The sequence below is a fragment of the Mytilus edulis genome, chromosome 5 (assembly GCF_963676685.1).
Source record: "Mytilus edulis chromosome 5, xbMytEdul2.2, whole genome shotgun sequence".
NCBI classification, from domain to species: domain Eukaryota; kingdom Metazoa; phylum Mollusca; class Bivalvia; order Mytilida; family Mytilidae; genus Mytilus; species Mytilus edulis.
The window spans coordinates 93,397,724-93,418,803 of record NC_092348.1 but is presented as its reverse complement, the minus strand read 5'-3'; the positions used below and the strand labels follow the sequence as shown (position 1 = coordinate 93,418,803).

The 21,080-nt window shown below is 32.7% G+C and overlaps 1 protein-coding gene across 6 annotated transcripts in view; it reads left to right on the top strand.

Moving 5' to 3' along the window:
* LOC139525570 (WD repeat-containing protein 7-like) overlaps window positions 1-12,821 on the top strand; it is a 48,611-nt gene extending 35,790 nt beyond the window's left edge. For 3 of the 6 annotated variants that reach the window (XM_071321026.1, XM_071321023.1, XM_071321024.1), the window contains 6 exons: window positions 4,813-4,827; window positions 5,842-6,112; window positions 6,424-6,506; window positions 6,792-6,894; window positions 7,683-7,787; window positions 10,665-12,821. In XM_071321026.1, coding sequence (XP_071177127.1) covers window positions 4,813-4,827; window positions 5,842-6,112; window positions 6,424-6,506; window positions 6,792-6,894; window positions 7,683-7,787; window positions 10,665-10,850 — 763 coding nt within the window. In that variant the 3' untranslated portion in view covers window positions 10,851-12,821. The remainder of the gene's footprint in view (window positions 1-4,812; window positions 4,828-5,841; window positions 6,113-6,423; window positions 6,507-6,791; window positions 6,895-7,682; window positions 7,788-10,664) is intronic. The other 3 variants (XM_071321027.1, XM_071321025.1, XR_011664929.1) reach the window with 2 other exon arrangements.
* The last annotated feature ends 8,259 nt before the right edge of the window (window positions 12,822-21,080 follow it).

Sequence of the window (21,080 nt, the reverse complement as noted above, 5' to 3'; positions counted from 1 at the left end):
AATAATTGGGGTTCTTTGATATGCCAAATCTAACTGTGTATGTAGATTCTTAATTTTTGGTCCCGTTTTAAAATTGGTTTACATTAACGTCCAAAGGGTCCAAAATTAAACTAAGTTTTGTGCAATAGCAAATATTTTCAATTGCACAGTATTCCACAATAGCAAGAAATATCTAATTGCACAATATTGTGCAATAGCAAGAAATTCCAATTGGATTTCAATTGGAGTTATCTTTCTTTGTCCAGAATAGTAGTTGAATCAACTTAAATCATTGTTTTATACAATATACAATGTATATTCACTTTTACTACCAACTGATAGATTAAAACAATCTTTACCATTCAGTGATAACAAGCACTTTTTTTACATTTTAATATTTTATGATGTATTTAAATGAGAAGTTATTGTTGCAAACTTCATTAGAAATTTGAATTGAGATCAGTTTTGAAATAAGGGAAAGGGGGATGTGAAAAAAAATGGAGGGTCAATTTTTTTCATTTCAGATTTCATAAATAAAAAGAAAATTTCTTCAAACATTTTTTTGAGAGGATTAATATTCAACAGCATAGTGAATTGCTCAAAGGCAAACATTTTTTTTTAAGTTCATTAGACCACATTCATTCTGTGTCAGAAACCTATGCTGTGTCAACTATTTAATCACAATCCAAATTTAGAGCTGAATCCAGCTTGAATGTTGTGTCCATACTTGCCCCAACCGTTCAGGGTTCAACCTCTGCGGTCGTATAAAGCTGCGCCCTGCGGAGCATCTGGTTCTCTCATAATTTATTATACCCATGCCAAATATTTTTTATCCATATTAAAATTGATTATAACCAAACAAGAGGGTTTTTAGTTGTAGTTTTTTTTATGACCCTGCTGTAGCGGGGCATTAAGTTTTACCCTTGTCAGTCTGTACCTACGTCCATACTTCCCAAAGTTGGTTTCCATTCTCTAACTATTTTTTGCCTCAACAAAATTTAATGAAACTTATACACAATGGTTATTACCATGGCACACAGATCAGGTTTGATATTTGGTGGCATCACTTTAACCATTCTAGAGTTATGTTGGATTATCCGACATAAGTAGTCTCTAAACACATTAGCTCCATGGAGCTTTCGTTAGTAGAAGCCATATTAACTATGTGTATCAGTGAGAAAAATGTAAAAGCATAAAAATATAGTATACACCAATACACATAATTAACAGCGCCTGGTGATGTTTGATAGCCTGACCGGTTTCGGTCCATAAAGGACCTTCATCAGAGGCAGAATGGTGGATTAATGTTTGCACCCTATTTATATAGATATGGTAACCGGCGGTTGAGTTAACCGGCGGTTGGGTTAACCGGCGGTTGCGTTAACCGGCGGTTGAGTTAACCGGCGGTTGAATTTACCGGCGGTTGAGTTAACCGGTGAAAAATCTCAGTGGGATTTTCCATGGTTACAATTATCTATAGCTAATGTTCATGTTACAGTAAACTTTTTGACATGTTACGGTAAACATTTTTACACTATACGGTAAACATGTGACCTGATGATATAACCATATTTGGGCTTTAGCATTGGATATAGGGTGTTTTAATAATTTAAGAAGTACATAGTAATCATTTAGTCTTGATCTTTGGCTAATGATCCACCTAAATATCAAGTCTTGGAATAGTATTTCATGGTAGTTATGTGATCTTAATATTTGGCTTATGATACACCTAAATATCAAGTCTTGAAATAGTACTTCCTAGTAGTCATGCAGTCTTGACCTCAGGCTTATGATACACCTGTATATCAAGTCTTGAAATAGTAATTCATGGTAGTCATGCAGTCTTGATCTTTGGCTTATGATACACCTAAATATCAAGTCTAATAATAGTATTTCATGGTAGTCATGCAGTCTTGACGTTTTAGCTTGTGATACACCAAAACATCAAGTCAAAACTATTACCCCCCCCCCTAACCAAATAAAATTTGGTTTAGGGGGGGGGGGGTTCTTATTGAGAATGCTTCATTTAAGCCTTTAGTACTCCTTTCAAGATCAAAGGTAGATGAATATTAATCCTCAGTGTTAGAAAGTTTTCAACACCTTAAGTTTGTAATGTAGGTATTACATATATACATCAATTTCAGGTAATCGCTAGGCTTACGCTTAGAGGTCCTATGCCAGTGAAAAATCAATAGGCAATATAGGAAAGGTGTACTGACATAAGTAGTCTCTAAACACATTAGCTCCATGGAGCTTTCGTTAGTAGAAGCCATATTAACTATGTGTATCAGTGAGAAAAATGTAAAAGCATAAAAATATAGTATATACCAATACACATAATTAACAGCGCCTGGTGATGTTTGATAGCCTGACCGGTTTCGGTCCATAAAGGACCTTCATCAGAGGCAGAATGGTGGATTAATGTTTGCACCCTATTTATATAGATATGGTAACCGGCGGTTGAGTTAACCGGCGGTTGGGTTAACCGGCGGTTGCGTTAACCGGCGGTTGAGTTAACCGGCGGTTGAATTTACCGGCGGTTGAGTTAACCGGTGAAAAATCTCAGTGGGATTTTCCATGGTTACAATTATCTATATTTAGCTAATGTTCATGTTACAGTAAACTTTTTGACATGTTACGGTAAACATTTTTACACTATACGGTAAACATGTGACCTGATGATATAACCATATTTGGGCTTTAGCATTGGATATAGGGTGTTTTAATAATTTAAGAAGTACATAGTAATCATTTAGTCTTGATCTTTGGCTAATGATCCACCTAAATATCAAGTCTTGGAATAGTAATGGTAAATTATTAAAACACCCTATATCCAATGCTAAAGCCCAAATATGGTTATATCATCAGGTCACATGTTTACCGTATAGTGTAAAAATGTTTACCGTAACATGTCAAAAAGTTTACTGTAACATGAACATTAGCTAAATATAGATAATTGTAACCATGGAAAATCCCACTGAGATTTTTCACCGGTTAACTCAACCGCCGGTAAATTCAACCGCCGGTTAACTCAACCGCCGGTTAACTCAACCGCCGGTTAACGCAACCGCCGGTTAACCCAACCGCCGGTTAACTCAACCGCCGGTTACCATATCTATATAAATAGGGTGCAAACATTAATCCACCATTCTGCCTCTGATGAAGGTCCTTTATGGACCGAAACCGGTCAGGCTATCAAACATCACCAGGCGCTGTTAATTATGTGTATTGGTATATACTATATTTTTATGCTTTTACATTTTTCTCACTGATACACATAGTTAATATGGCTTCTACTAACGAAAGCTCCATGGAGCTAATGTGTTTAGAGACTACTTATGTCAGTACACCTTTCCTATATTGCCTATTGATTTTTCACTGGCATAGGACCTCTAAGCGTAAGCCTAGCGATTACCTGAAATTGATGTATATATGTAATACCTACATTACAAACTTAAGGTGTTGAAAACTTTCTAACACTGAGGATTAATATTCATCTACCTTTGATCTTGAAAGGAGTACTAAAGGCTTAAATGAAGCATTCTCAATAAGACCCCCCCCCCCCTAAACCAAATTTTATTTGGTTAGGGGGGGGTAATAGTTTTGACTTGATGTTTTGGTGTATCACAAGCTAAAACGTCAAGACTGCATGACTACCATGAAATACTATTATTAGACTTGATATTTAGGTGTATCATAAGCCAAAGATCAAGACTGCATGACTACCATGAATTACTATTTCAAGACTTGATATACAGGTGTATCATAAGCCTGAGGTCAAGACTGCATGACTACTAGGAAGTACTATTTCAAGACTTGATATTTAGGTGTATCATAAGCCAAATATTAAGATCACATAACTACCATGAAATACTATTCCAAGACTTGATATTTAGGTGGATCATTAGCCAAAGATCAAGACTAAATGATTACTATGTACTTCTTAAATTATTAAAACACCCTATATCCAATGCTAAAGCCCAAATATGGTTATATCATCAGGTCACATGTTTACCGTATAGTGTAAAAATGTTTACCGTAACATGTCAAAAAGTTTACTGTAACATGAACATTAGCTAAATATAGATAATTGTAACCATGGAAAATCCCACGGAGATTTTTCACCAGTTAACTCAACCGCCGGTAAATTCAACCGCCGGTTAACTCAACCGCCGGTTAACGCAACCGCCGGTTAACGCAACCGCCGGTTAACTCAACCGCCGGTTACCATATCTATATAAATAGGGTGCAAACATTAATCCACCATTCTGCCTCTGATAAAGGTCCTTTATGGACCGAAACCGGTCAGGCTATCAAACATCACCAGGCGCTGTTAATTATGTGTATTGGTATATACTATATTTTTATGTTGGATTATCCCTTTAAGAATGGAAAAATTGCAGAATTTTTAGTTTCCGTTCTCCAACTTTAGTTTACCTCTACCCAATGTTATGAAACATATATACAATGCTTATTACCAAAAAAAACAGATCAAGTTTGAATTTTGGTGACATCACTATAACTGTTCTAGAGTCCCTTTATAAATTCAAAAATTGCTGAATTTTTAGTTTCTGTTCTCCAATTTTAGTTTGTCTCAACCAAACGTTATGAAAATTATTTACAATACACAAAACTCAGACTAAGTACAAATTTGGGTTGCGTCACTTTTACTGTCCTTTAGTTGCATCCTTTTATAACTTTATATGATATGCAAGTGGGGACATCATCTGTGTCCCATGGACACATTCCCCATTTATTGTATGTTTCTTTTGTAAATCTAAAAGTTTCATTTTTTAGATTATTATTTAGAATTCATTATTATAATATTTGTAGATTTATTAGGGATATGTAAGTCGTTTTACCTTTAATAATAGGGCATTTATTATTTTGTTTTATTACTAACTTTTAAATACTAATTTCCCCCTTATTACACTATACCCATCCATTGTTATAGTCACTTACATGTATCAACTTTTTTTCAACATGCTTTTCTTAAAGGTGGTGGTATTATATTTTTTACATTAATTTATGGAATAGAGGGCAGCGAAGCCTGAGTCTCTTTGTATCTGACAAAGATTTTTATTTATTAAATTTCATTAAACTTTAGAATTGGTGTTATATTGGTTTTCAAATACTTCCGGCAAACATTTTTAGTATATCTCTACTTGAATTAGTGAATCAGTTATTATACGATTAGGTATTGCAAATGTAGTTATAAATTATCAATCAAAGGCACTTTTACTGTTTATGTAATAATCCTCACATACTTTGAAGTATACTGTGATTGTAAATATGTATGTGGAATGGTTTTATTCCCCATTTAAATGTGCATTATGTTTTCTGGCGTGTGCGTACGTTCTTCTGTCCCTCTCTAGTTTTAAGTTTTTGGTCAAGGTAGCTTTTGAAGAAGTTGAAGTCCAGTCAACTTGAAAATTGTACACAACAAATGGAAGTTTTTAACGACCTTGACTGGCTATACAGCCCTCGCACAGGGGTACAAATGTTCCCTATGATATGATCTTTCTAATTTTAACGTCAAATTAGAGTTTTAACCCCAATTTCCACAGAACATACAAAATGATAGTGAGTGGAGTCCGTGTACTATGGACACATTCTTGTTAAACTTTTTTAATAGTTTATACAGGTGTATTTTTTCATGAAAAAAATGTGTAATTATATCTCTTAGCATTAAACCATTTCTTTTTGAAGTAGAAGTTTGCAAATGATAACATAGTTTATATCTTTAAGTTTTTAGTATACATGTATATTTTTTTAATAAAATGTTTAGTTATCTCTTAGCATCAAACGGTTTCTTTCTGAAAAGTAGTTTTCTAATGATAATCATATTATATATTTTGTAAGTATGACCTTTGGACTGCCATTGTCTCCAGCTGCTGATGCCTGTAGGACAGCTAGGCATGCTCTATCACTAATAGCAACAGCTCGTCCACCTGCATTCATCATCACCATGGCAAAGGAAGTTGCCAGATTTAATGCCATGCTACAAACAACACAGTCACAACACTCTCAGATACAAAACTCTGTACTTATCAGAGCTAAAGTAGAAATCTTGAGAATCATAGAATTATTGGTAGAGAAAATGCCAAATGATGTTGCTGACCATCTAGTAGAGGTACAAGACATACTTCTTATCTATATTTTTATCATACATTTTTGTTTCTAAATTGTTCATTCTACATGCTTCATAAGAAATTATCAGTTTATGATTCCCCCTTCCAAGGCAGTATCTCTCTGCTGTGTATCTGTCTGCCACATAGAATTTTAGTAGTAGTTTATTCTGTAACTAAGAATCAGAGCTTTTTGAATATGGTATCAACCCACAACCACATAAATAAATGTCAGTCCATTTTGATCTTTTGCCTTTTCTTATTATTTTAATTGTGACTAATTTTCTTTAGTAATCTTGTTTTATCTATTTAATAGGCCATGGATGTTACTATTCATTGTTTAGATGTACCACAATTGAAGTCAAAGGGTCTTCAAGAACTCTTTCCTGCCATATGTCGGTAAGTATTTGTGTATTATTGCATGCAATATATCTTTCTTAATTTCTGCTTTGGATTGTTTCTCATATCAGTGCCTTTTATAGCTTACTTTTCATTCTTGGTTATGCTGATAATTGAAGGTCACATTGTGACCTATTGTAACAAACATGTACATTATTTGCTCTCTCTCTGGTTGATATTTATCTCATTAGCATACAATATCCTTCAAATTTTTAATTGACTGTATATAAAAACATTTACAGTATTTTGCAGTAACCATGACAAGAACATTTTCTGTTTGTATAGTTTCAGTATGGTTAGTATGTGTCCCATCTCAAAGAGGATTTGGGTTGGAGCTAAGAACGGAGGTTTAGCATTTTATGATTTGAAACAACATTCCAAGTGTCAAGTAAGTTATATAATAGATTAAACACAAGTGAACCAGCGCCTGGTAAATCATCTGTCAGTAGATTCCATATAGTGGATACCTTGGGTATGCAGGGTTGTTATGATAAAAACATAAAATGTAGAAAGTCCTATAACAACAACAATTTAAGGAATGCTAATTTATTGAGATGGACATGTTTTGGTGACTAGGCCACCTTCATCAGGATAGAAAACAAGACTAAAATCATGCTGATGTACAAAATATATTAAATGTGTAAAATTTAAAGCTAGATTTATTTGGATCTGAATATTAAATGAAGATTGTCTCAGATGGATCTATTTATAAAATAGTGAAGAAAATAATGGAGGAGATTTCTGTTAGCATCCTTAGACATTCATTTAAGATTTAGGTCTGATTTGTGACAAGTATTTGTGACAAGAGATTATACATGTATCATGATCAATATGATTAACATGTAATGGTTTATTTTTCCAACATGTCTTAACCAGTTTGATTGGAAGGGTTATTTGGATTTGTAATTAAAATTGTATTTGTTCAAGGGATACTATGATCATTTCCCGTTTGTATGGGTCACTACAGGTACATGGGGTTAACATTGGGGATCAAGAACTTTTTATGAGAAAAGGGGGTGGGTACACTTACTACACTGACTGACACTTAAAGGGGAGCTCCAGTCATGCTTCAGTGATTCCCTATATAATCAACCAAATTTTTCCCACAAAAAGGGGGGGCCTGGATCCACCAATTGGTATGGAAGACTGCTCACATTAGATTCTTATATTTTCCAGGTGATAACTGCACATTCTGGTCACATTGTAGCTACTGCTATAGCTGCTGATGGTAAACATTTGGCAACTTATAGTCATACAGATAATAAGCTTAAATTCTGGCAGGTAGGTTTTACAATGAATTATAGTCATACAGATAATAAACTTAAATTCTGGCAGGTAGGTTTTACAATAAATTAGTCATACAGATAATAAACTTAAATTCTGGCAGGTAGGTTTTACAATAAATTATAGTCATACAGATAATAAACTTAAATTCTGGCAGGTAGGTTTTACAATAAATTATAGTCATACAGATAATAAACTTAAATTCTGGCAGGTAGGTTTTACAATAAATTATAGTCATACAGATAATAAACTTAAATTCTGGCAGGTAGGTTTTACAATAAATTATAGTCATACAGATAATAAGCTTAAATTCTGGCAGGTAGGTTTTACAATAAATTATAGTCATACAGATAATAAACTTAAATTCTGGCAGGTAGGTTTTACAATAAATTATAGTCATACAGATAATAAACTTAAATTCTGGCAGGTAGGTTTTACAATAAATTAGTCATACAGATAATAAACTTAAATTCTGGCAGGTAGGTTTTACAATAAATTAGTCATACAGATAATAAACTTAAATTCTGGCAGGTAGGTTTTACAATAAATTATAGTCATACAGATAATAAACTTAAATTCTGGCAGGTAGGTTTTACAATAAATTAGTCATACAGATAATAAACTTAAATTCTGGCAGGTAGGTTTTAAAATAAATTATAGTCATACAGATAATAAACTTAAATCCTGGCAGGTAGGTTTTACAATAAATTAGTCATACAGATAATAAACTTAAATTCTGGCAGGTAGGTTTTACAATAAATTATAGTCATACAGATAATAAACTTAAATTCTGGCAGGTAGGTTTTACAATAAATTAGTCATACAGATAATAAACTTAAATTCTGGCAGGTAGGTTTTACAATAAATTATAGTCATACAGATTATAAACTTAAATTCTGGCAGATAATAAACTTAAATTCTGGCAGGTAGGTTTTACAATAAATTAGTCATACAGATAATAAACTTAAATTCTGGCAGGTAGGTTTTACAATAAATTATAGTCATACAGATAATAAACTTAAATCCTGGCAGGTAGGTTTTACAATAAATTAGTCATACAGATAATAAACTTAAATTCTGGCAGGTAGGTTTTACAATAAATTATAGTCATACAGATAATAAACTTAAATTCTGGCAGGTAGGTTTTACAATAAATTAGTCATACAGATAATAAACTTAAATTCTGGCAGGTAGGTTTTACAATAAATTATAGTCATACAGATTATAAACTTAAATTCTGGCAGGTAGGTTTTACAATAAATTAGTCATACAGATAATAAACTTAAATTCTGGCAGGTAGGTTTTACAATAAATAATAGTCATACAGATTATAAACTTAAATTCTGGCAGGCAGGTTTTACAATAAATTATAGTCATACAGATTATAAACTTAAATTCTGGCAGGTAGGTTTTACAATAAATTAGTCGTTGGAAAACTTATTATAGCACTTAGTATGCAATACATCCAGCTGTTAAGAACCTTCTATGCATCTTTGTTCAATTTTAAAGAACTAAATCTCACTGATTTTCACAAAGCTTGCACAATAAAAACTGACCACCATAAAAATCGCTTAATAGTGTTGAAAGAGGTGTTTAACACCAATCAATCAATTCTTTACCGTTGGCAAATATGTGAAATCCTATTACTTGGTAATACAAATTCATTACTGTTAACCAACTTATTTAGCAAACGATTTATTAACCGGATTTTTGTGACAAAAATGTCGGTTATTGATTTGGGGATGTACGGTCGGGCGGCCGGGCGGTCGGGCGGCAATCAAATGTTGTCCGTGCATTAACTCATGAACCGTTCAACCAAAGCTTTTAAAATTTTAATATGTTATTACTGACAACTATACGGAGGTCAAGTTCAATTATGGCGATTTTGACTTTTACCGTTCAGGAGTTATGGTTCTTGAAAGATTGAAAAATGGAGTTTTCAGTCGTGTCCGTGCATTTACTCATGAACTGTTCTACCAAAGCTTCCCAAATTTTAATATGTTGTTACTGATGACAGAATGGAGGTCAAGTTCAATAATGACGATTTTGACTTTTACCGTTCAGGAGTTATGGTTCTTGAAAGATTGAAAAATGGAGTTTCCAGTTGTGTCCGTGCATTTATGCATGAACTGTTCTACCAAAGCTTCCCAAATTTTAATATGTTGTTACTGATGACAAAATGGAGGTCAAGTTCAATAATGACGATTTTGACTTTTACCGTTCAGGAGTTATGGTTCTTGAAAGATTGAAAAATGGTGTTTCCCGTCGTGTCCGTGCATTTTCTCATGAACCATTCAACCAAAGCTTTTGAAATTTTAATATGTTGTTACTGATGACAAAATAGAGGTCAAGTTCCATAATGATGATTTTGACTTTTACTGTTCAGGAGTTATGGTTCTTGAAAGATCGTAAAATGGCGTTTCCATTCACGTTGTTGCATTTACTCATGAACCATTCAATCTAAGCTTTTCAAATATTATTATTTCAAAATGTTGATACTGATGACAAAATGGAGGTCAAATTTGATATTGATGATTTTCACTTTCACCATTCATCAGTAATGGTTCTTGAGATATTGCCAGGACACAAATAAATGTAAATAAATCCGGTTTGCTGTCGTTGTGACAGCCTCTTGTTTAGTGTCTTTTCACCTTTACTCATTTAACTACATCAAGCAAATTTGAAAATTGGAAATTAATTTGCAGCAAAATGGGCTAGTTAAAGCTAAACGTGAAATTAAGAAATCACGAAAATAAGTTATTTTACAGTATTGTGATCCTGATGCTGTTGCATCTTTTGGCATTGCTAAAAACATTGCAATAATTTATGAGTTTAATGTAATACTCTACCATCTTGATAATTTGTATTTTTTAGACGGCCTCATCCTCACTGTTTGGTATTGGATCTCAACAGACAAAGTTACTGAAACAATTCGCTACCCAACCACTGCCTATTACAAACTTAACAAACTTGCTCAAATTAGTACGATTAGTGTGGATCGATAATAGAATGCTGATTTTACTAACACTAGACGGTAGTGAATATAAATATAGTATTTAGTGGAAGTAAGCAGTGATAAATTGTAATCAGACGTTTGTACAACTCGAAGAGGACAGACAATTATGATAAAGAATATCATGCTAGTCAGACTATTGGACCAGGGTAGAGTTATTGATAACAATCTATGATTGTAAACTTAAATGAGAAAAATGATATGAATTTGTTATATATTAAAGTTGATCAAAATGGCTGATGAGAAGTGTTACAAATCATGCGGAAATGAAGCATTATGTCCACTGAATGATCGTAATATGTCATTTAATTTTCAACAGCTCCAGTATAAAGAATAGTATTGGTCAGATAATGACGATCAAGTCACTTTGATGCAGCAGAAAAATCTTCACAGTACATCCAGTTACAAAAGTGAATACATTGTATGAAGATAATGATTTATAATTTGAATTAAGTGTTTTGTGTTTTCATATCGAGTCTATATTGTTCTAATTATTAAACGATTATTATACTTTAAACAGTTTAAATATATTAATAAACAGATGTAGCATGGTAATAAAATGTTTTACTTAAAGGGACAATGTTCCCTCATCACCCATTACAAGTGCATTTAACATATGACTGGTAAGTCTGAAACTTAAGTAAGCCACAGGGGCAGGTTTTAGAAAAGGGGGCAGAGGTCATCCAAAGTAGGCAGCATTAGGAGTTGGACAAGTAAGTGGTCTATGGATAAACCATACTTAGCCAAGGCTCTGAGTTGAAGGCGTACCTTGACCTATAATGGAATACTTTTAGAAACTGTTATTTGGATGAAGTGTTGTCTTATTGGCACTCATACCACATCTTCCTAAACCTAATTAAAGCTACATACCACCCCCACCCCTTACTTTTAAATCTGCCTCTTTGTTGATTTTTGGTACTTCTAATAACTCACTAATATCTAAAAGTTTGACAAGTAAGTGGTCTATGAATTAACCATATTTGAAACTCCATTTGATGTGTGATGTTGCAAAGTCAGTCATTAAGTTTCTTTTGTGATGTTAAATATTTTCTGGAGATTTAATAGTCTCTTTAAATTATAAAGAATGTTTAAAATTATTTATTAATATGACCTAATTGTGTAGGCAATTAATCACAGGTTACCAATAGAAAAATTGTGAGACAATAAATATTCACTGGACTTATTAAACATTGGCTTCAGAACTATTTTACTTTCTGATAAACTTGTATAAAACATATGTCAATTTAGTAGGTGATTTTGAAAGGGACATTTTAACTCTCTTATTTACAGTGCCATTGTGATAAGTATAAATATATTTTGATTTGATTTATATATTTAATGTGCAATAAGTTGGTTCGATTATAATATAAGATTTGATAAAAAAAAATGTGTCGTTAGAATTGTTTTGTTTTTGTGTATTTACTCGCATTGCTAAAAGGCATTAATAAACCTTCATTCAAATAGATACAATTAGGTATATGCATTGACTAATTCAGTTAATTGTGTTTATATATGAAATCATAATGAATACCCCATATTTCATTAAGCATGATCTCTTTAGAATATATGCATCATTTATGCTAGTTGTATCTGGGAGCAGTATATATATTCCTGGTTGTATATTAGGACAAGAAGACATGTTAATTTTAAATGATTCCCTGAGTAAATGTCTTTGACCAAGACTTTAGAAATGTTTTTTTTTTCTGGGGCCAAAAGCATGCAGTCAGATGTTGCATTTGTTTTATATTTGAAAAGTAATATTATATATAAAATGAATCTTTTGAAAAAATGTTGAAATCCTTTGTTGATTGTATGTGTGTCTCAGAAAAAGGATTTATTTTACAAAATTCCTGTAGAAATTTGAGAAATGCTATGTTTTTACTAAAATAAATACATTGCTATTGAATACAACCTATTTTGGTTAATTTCGTTTGATTTATTTTATATTAAATATTTTGTTATTTATAACTGTTATTTAAATTTGTTATTTTAAATAAATTGTCATTATTAATACAAAATTATGTTGTTATTTGTTTTTTGTGAAGTTTATTTAACTTCCAGTGGCAAATATTTCATGCATTTTACAAGCAATGTTGAAGTAGTGTAATTTATATTTTCTTCAAGGTTGATCAACCAGGATAAAACAGAAATTTGGAATGCCAAAATTATATCTGGTTCATCATATTATTATACATAGTATTGTGTTGTAGTGAAACAATACATTTATAAGTTGTGATTGGCTTTGGTGTAGCTTTCAGTAATTGTGAGGACTCTTAGATCGGTACTTTGAGTCTTGAGACTTTTTGTAACTCATTTTTTTGTCTGCTTTGTGTCAATCTGATATATCAATACAAAACATAGGACATAGGGTATCCATTCATGATTCAAAATCTGTACATGTACCACAAAAAACACACAAAAAGCAAAGGTCCAGAACTTTTTTACTGTTCTTCATCTCCAAATAAAATTGAGAATTGAAATGGGGAATTTGCCAAAGAGACAACAACCCGACCATAGAGCAGACAACAGCAGAAGGTCACCAACAGGTCTTCAAGGCATCGAGAAATTCTCGCACCTGGAGGCGTCCTTCAGCTGGCCCCTAAACAAATATATACTGGTTCAGTGATAATGAACACCATACTAAACTCCAAATTGTACACAAGACTTACAAAGGCCAGAGGCTCCTGACTTGGGACAGGCGCAAAAATGCGGCGGGGTTAAACATGTTTGTGAGATTTCAACCCTCCCCCTATACCTCTAGCCAATGCAGAAAAGTAAACGCATAGCAATACGCACATTAAAATTCAGTTCAAGAGAAGTCCGAGTCTGATTTCAGAAGATGTAACCAAAGAAAATAAACAAAATGACAATAATACATAAATAACATCAGACTGCTAGCAGTTAACTGACATGCAAGCTCCGGACTTCAATTAAACTGATTGAAAAATTATGTCTTCATCATATGAATATCAGGCACAATCCTCCCCGTGAGGGCTTTAGTATCATACCATCATAACATATATGAGAAGAACATAACCCGTGTCATGCCAACAACTGGTTTATTAATAATAAATGTGTTTAGTTCCGATGCAAAGACCCTATAAGTGAATCAATATTAACGCCAAAATATGCAAAAGCCCTTTTTCAACTGATTTTTACAGTTTGTTATTTTTGTATGCTGTTACACCACTTTCCCAATTAAGGGAAGGTAACACTGCTACATTCCATGTGCCTGTTCCAAGGCTTGTAATTCAGTAGTTATCTCTGTTTGCTTGTCTGTTTTTAGTTGTTTTTTTACACAAGTCTGGCCATTTGTTTTCTTGTTAATGCATTTTGTCAATTTGGAAATTATGGTCCAGTTCTTTCCTAAGAGGCTATTACTGGTCTCATCAAACAGGATGTAGCCAGGTTGGCTTCTAATTAAAGAGATCTATACACTTTGAAATATAGTTCCATACAAATATTATGTCTGTGCAGGGCTGTAACTACATTGAGGCAAATGAGGCAAATGCCTCATGTTAGAAATTAAAAAAAAAAAAAAAGAAACAAAAGATTGTCTTAATATCAAATTGTTTTCACGGAAAGTGTCTAACAAGAAGCAAGTTCACTTCACTCTCTGGTGTCGCCCCTGCATGTTTTTCGTGATCTATGTTTCTTTTTTACTTTTAGTTTTCAGAGTTGATGGTCTATTGTTTGTACTTCTGTGTCCCGGGTTTGTCTTTTGCTCATTTATTGTCTCTCTCTATGACAATAGTCTGAGTGTTGATTTTCATTTGTAAACGTGTGGTTTTGCAATGTTGCATGCCCACCGATGTCCAGATATTGTGCGAGAAAATATTTTAAGAATATACAAGACACAGAAAAAAATGGTCGTTTCTGCATGGAGAATTGAATTTGATACCAAAGAATTTACAACTGGCTTCTTTTGGTTGATAAAACTAGATAGCTGACATGGTTTAAACAAAAGAAAGGTCACCAATTTTCCGGTATCAAATAATTTGAAAAAAAAACAATAATGTATTGCCATATGACCATTTCCATTGATGGGTTAAACTTGCATTAAGTCATGTTCAGACCCTTTTACAGAAAATAAAGGAATATGGAGTAAATGTGCACGAAACTTAATCGCACACAAAGTCAATGCATAAAAAATACTAATGATCAATCATTTGGTCAAAGTTGCTGGAGGGTCTTCAACAATAAAAGAATCATTAATACCGTAAAACAGGGTCAAGATGGTCCCTAGTGTCGACTTAAGCAGTACTAGGATTTTAAAGCATAATACTGCACTGTCACTATATTTCAATCTAGTCATAAAATATCACCAAAGTTTAACACAATACAAGACTAAAACAGACAGACAGATGATTATGAGAATTACGAATTTTGCTTTGTCCTACATATCGGTATTTTAATGTTGTCCATAAAACCTTAAAGTCTTAAATTATAATGAATCTATGTTTTTGCTTTCAGACCAGAATATTGTCGAAAAAAATCTAAAAATTAATTGCGTTTCAATGTCGGAGAGTGTCCGGGAAACGCCCAGAATGCCCGATTTTGCGTTATTTTCCCCCAGAGCTTCTGGGAGCCTTGAGCGGCCCCCAGTCCCCTCGCCAAATTATTTTCTCCTCGCTCCGCTCGGCAATATTTTGCCTCACTATTTGAAGAGGCTAGTTACGGCCCTGCTGTGTTCAAATACTGAAATTGGGTCAACATACATCTTTAGAGCAATTCATTCAAGTATATAACATGTCTTTATTTTTATGCAACATTTAGACTTCAGAATGACGTGTTTGCTCAAGGTAGTGTTTTTTTACATTCAGCAGGAAAACTCACAATCCTTGTCGATTAAGATTGAAGTTTAGCTACGTACCTTTAACAAGTGCCTGTAGAAAATAACGCCTATTTTCATACCCGTAGTAGCAACTTTGAAGGATTTTTTTAATAACATTAAAGCCACGATGTGTATTGAAATTCGTCCATTATAAAAAGATGAATGGGGTTCGATATTTTCTAGAGTGTGTATAAATGGTCAAGGATGGATAAAGCCGGCGTCGTTAAAGTCAGAAACTTACTGATGATAAGACTAAAATAAATCTACCGCAAGTTGAATAGGAATTGTAAAGGGACATACGTGCTCAATATCTTCATGGTAATTGATTCTGATATAAAATCACCGAAAGTGTTGATGTACACAAAGTTGTAGGGTCTAACAGCAGTATGGCTTTAGATATATGTTTTGATACAAAATTAACAAAGGGTGTTCATTTTACGTTAGCACAAATGATCTATCTATGAATCATTGATCGAAGCAAATGTATATACTAGTAGATAAAATCTTTCTTGATAGTTTTGGGCATATTTTGAAAATTAAACCCACAAAAATCAAATGAAGACTCAGCTAGCCGTTTAACCGAGAACCATTGGAACATGCTCTCTCTTAAACATATAGATTGCTATTTAAGTACGCCTGTGGAAAATAACCCCTATTTTCATACCTTAGAAGCAAATTTAACGGATTTTTTAATTACATTTAAGCCAAGAGTATGCATTGAAACTCGTACATTTTGAAAAGATGAATGGGTTGGGTATTTTCTAAAGTTTGCATAAATGGTCAAAGATATATAACTATAAGTAGATGAGAGATGCACGATTTCAAAAGGTAAGTGAACTTTCTGTTAAGATAAAAGCATCTTGATTAAAAAGGAGCTATGTAACAACATGGTTGGTTACAAAAACTTGAACAAGTTCCCAAGTCTGGTAAATCTGCAGGGAAAATCACTATGTTTGCGAAGTTTCTAGGACTTGGATCCTGTAAATCTTGCTTATCACACACAAAAAAGACGGTACCAAGCTTGCCTGAAAACACACCCACTCGCACTATCAATTCAATTCTTTATTAACCAAATGTTTTACAACATATAGGTACATGTATAATCAATATATACTAAATATATATTACAAAAATATACGATCATGACAAAACAGACAGAAGTTTTAAATACACAAAAATAAATACATATAAATATAATTCCAAATAGCAAATATTTGTAACAAATGAATTACATTTTCCCAAGTTGCACAAGTCTTTTTACATTAGTAGTGCTTAATAATTGTAACAGTTTCATGATAAACAGATGGCTTACGCCAATAATATGGTTTAATCAAACATTCACGCAGATTAGAATATAATGGACATGATAAAATAAAATGCATTTCATCCTCAATATCATCAATACACAATGTACAGGTTCTAAGGTTTCTATTCACATTAATACCTTCCCTTCTCTATAGCTAGATTATGTGATGACAATCTAAATTTAACAATACACTTTTTATAAATATCGGGTATGGGTTTACACAAATATGACTGCAAAGAAAAATTGGATATCATATATCTATACAAAAAACATTTTGATGAACTTCCTAAAGTAGCATCAAACTCTTTTTTGACAATATCACAAAGTCTCTGTTTAATAACAATAATATGATCTTTACATAAAGAATTTTGTGAATACCACAAATCATTTAAACCAAGATGAAACAATTCCTTTCGTATATTACAAACCCAGTTATTTTTGTCATTTGGATTCTTTAAACACATATCATATAAATAATTGTAGCAACCATGTAATATACAATTGTTATTATTCAGTACTTTTATCCAATATTTAAATATACGTAATTTCCTGGTTACTAACAGTGGAAATCTTCCAAGTTCACAATAGACCATGACATTCGGTGTACTTGTTTTAACATTCAAAATTCTTTTACAAAAATCAATATGTATCTTTTCTACGTCTTACGCTTTATGAAAACCCCATATTTCAGAACCATAACATAGAATACTAGTCACATATGTATCAAATAATGACAATAACGTGGCATAATTAAATGAAAATTGTCTAATATTACTAAATAAACAAAACATAGCTTTTCTACCTTGTTCTGCAACTTTTTTTTGTGCAACAGCAAATTTTCCATTAAAATTAAGAACAATACCTAGATAAGTAAATTTGTTAACAATATCTATTTGTACATCATCATAAAACCATTTATCTTCATCCTTTACTACGCCACCATTTCTAAAAATTACAATTTTGGTTTTATCAATATTTACAGTTAATTTCCATTTCTTGGTATAAATATACAATGCATTTAACATCTCTTGCAAACCATCTTTGGTTTCCGAAAAAATGACCATGTCATCTGCATACATTAATAAAAATAACTTAATTCTTTCAACTCTACAGCTTTACAATTATTGTTTTTAAACTCCATCTCACAATCATTAACATACAAAGCAAACAAAATGGGCGATAATACCTCCCCTTGCATTAAACCAACATTATTTTTGAAAAAAATTGTATAAAACCCATTTATTGTAACACATGATTTGACATTTAAATACATAGACTTAATAACAGACAGTGATTTTCCTTGTATACCAATTTTAGACAATTTAAACCATAAATTCATTCGATCAATAGTGTCAAAAGATTTTGTATAGTCAACAAAACAGCAATACAGTTTCTTCTTTTCCGACATTGTTTTTGAAATAATACTTTGGAGAGCAAAAATTGCATCAACAGTGGAAAGTCCGTTTCTAAATCCAAATTGAGCATCAGTTATTGTATCATACGTGTTTGCCCATTTAATTAGTCTATTGTTTATAATGTGTGTAAAAAGTTTGGCTAAGCAACTGACTAGGCTTATGCCTCGAAAGTTATTCGGGTCACTTGGGTCACCGCGTTTAAAGACTGGTACCATAACTGCAATAGACCATGATTCTGGAAAAAGTCCTGAAACCAATATACCATTAAATAATTTACTAAACACTGGCATCAACATATCCTGGAATTCGATGAAATATTCATTTAACAATCCATCAATACCATGACTCTTACTTCTCTTTAAACTAGATATAGCACATAGTATTTCTTTATTGGTAATAACACAATCTAATTCCTCATATACCGGTATTTCATCATTATTTGAATTTCCATTTCTTGAATTTTCCTCTGAATTAATTTCGGACGCTATTCGTTTAAAATGATCAAAAAGTTCTTTCCCCGTAGCTTTAGGTTTAACTTTACGCTTAGATGAAAATTTTCTATAGAATAATTTAGGATTGTGTCTCTTTAAGCCTTTTAACATATTTCCTTGTTGCTTTTTATAATTCCGTTTCAGTTTTGCTTCAAGTAATTTATAATTTCGTTTTGCTGTTAATAAGTTCAGATGATGTGTACTACACTTGCTATGGTTAAACACATGATATCGCTGTCTAACCATCTAACCATCTAATTGACATCAGTAACCAATGATAAGCCGGTTTCCAATTTCTGCAATATAAGAACATTCTTAACCAAATAGAGAGTTGTTCCATAAATTGTCTTTTTATTCCCCATTTATGAGCATATATGTTTTCTGGTCTCTGCGTCCGTTCGTCCGTCTGTCCCGCAAGTTTTTGGTCGAGGTAGTTTTGGATGAAGTTGAAGTCCAATCAACTTGAAACTTAATACACATGTTCCCTATGATATGATCTTTCTAATTTTAATGTCAAATAAGAGATTTTCCCCCATTTTCACGGTCCATTGAACATAGAAAATGATAGTGCGGATGGTGAATCCGTGTACTATGGACACATTCTTGTTCTAATTATTTTGATGACACAGATGACCTTCGAGGGAAAACGACGAAACGGCATGAGAAATTGTAACATTGTGCTCATGTAAACTACTTATGTATCTAATGAAAATATTGAAATAAAATTGTAATATATGTCTCTGTCAATATAGGTAAATATGAATGTTATTCCCGGCGGTTACGTTAACAAGGATCAGATGATGTTACAATACCATCGAGTACATAAAATTAAATATGTTAGCTTAAATTATGAGCCAGTGAATAGGCGAAAGTTAAGGTTTATGATTTTCTTTTGTCCCATTTATTTATCTTTTTTAAATACAGCTCGATAACCTAACTGTATTTGAAAGTCGTTTGCTTTGAATTCTGTCTCATATATAAATCTGTAACTTTAATTTTGTAAAGAAAAAAATCTTAAAAAATGATTTTGAGTTTGTGAGAAAAATCGACTCTAATTTCTGTGATTCATCCTTGTTTTAACCTTATTTTGAATACATAAAGATCACGAAATATACACACGACTTGTAATCCGGTTATATGTTGTAATATTCTTTAATAAAATATATCTGTAATAAGTCAATTAATCATCAAAATATTTGATCACGATTTTGATTGTGTCTGAGACTACAATTACACTTGTGTTATACATGTGTTATTGAGTAGTCTCAGATTGGGTTCGATATATTTTTGCCCGATAATTATCACTCTAGCGAAATTTTGTTAATACAGATACATATATATTCAGTCAGTTTAGAGGATATACATACATGTTGAAGGTAAATTGAGGGGGGATATAGGACCTTTATCGGGACTCCGGGATCGGGTGTTTTTTAGCTCGGAATTTCGGGATTGACCCTTTCGGGATCCGGGAATTATTTTCTTCGGATTTCGGGACGTCGGGATTTACTTTATTTAAATTCGGGATTTCGGGATTTCGTGTTTTTAAGCCAGATATCGGGATCAAGACCACTCCTATCCCCCCTCTAAATTGTCCAAACAAATCTGTTAATATTGAAAATGATACATTTTTATTGTAAGGTTTCATGCAACAGCATTAAAAGCCTAAGGGGTCTACCAATTGACTTTGTAGGGGTGGCAGCGGCGGATTTAGAGGGGGCGCACCTTTTTTCTGGGGAAAATTTTGTTGATGTTATAGGGAATTACTGAAGCATAACTCTTATGCAGTCAGTGGGCCCCTCTTTTGATTTCTGGATCCGCCACTGGGTGTGGAGGAGGAATTTAAAAATCAATAGCGTGTCCTAGTAAGAGCTGAAAATGAATATTCTGTAACACAAAACGCAGGAAAGAATTATACACAAAAGTGAAAATAAATGAATAAGTATAGAGACATATTCTACGATTGTAAAACATGTATATATATGTCTCTGTTGTAATTTATCATCTCTGATTCATCATGATTCTCGAGACCATTTGCTCTCTATTTTTTAATGGTTTTAATGCATAAAAAGATATAAGCATATTAAAACACTATAGTTTATAAAGCTTTTCAGTCTCATGATGCAAACTAAAATATTTCGCTCAGTAGCTCTGTGTGTATGATAACTCTAGTTGTGGTGAAAGAAAATCGTATTTAAAAAAGGCAATGCTGCGACAGATTATCTTTTTTCGTC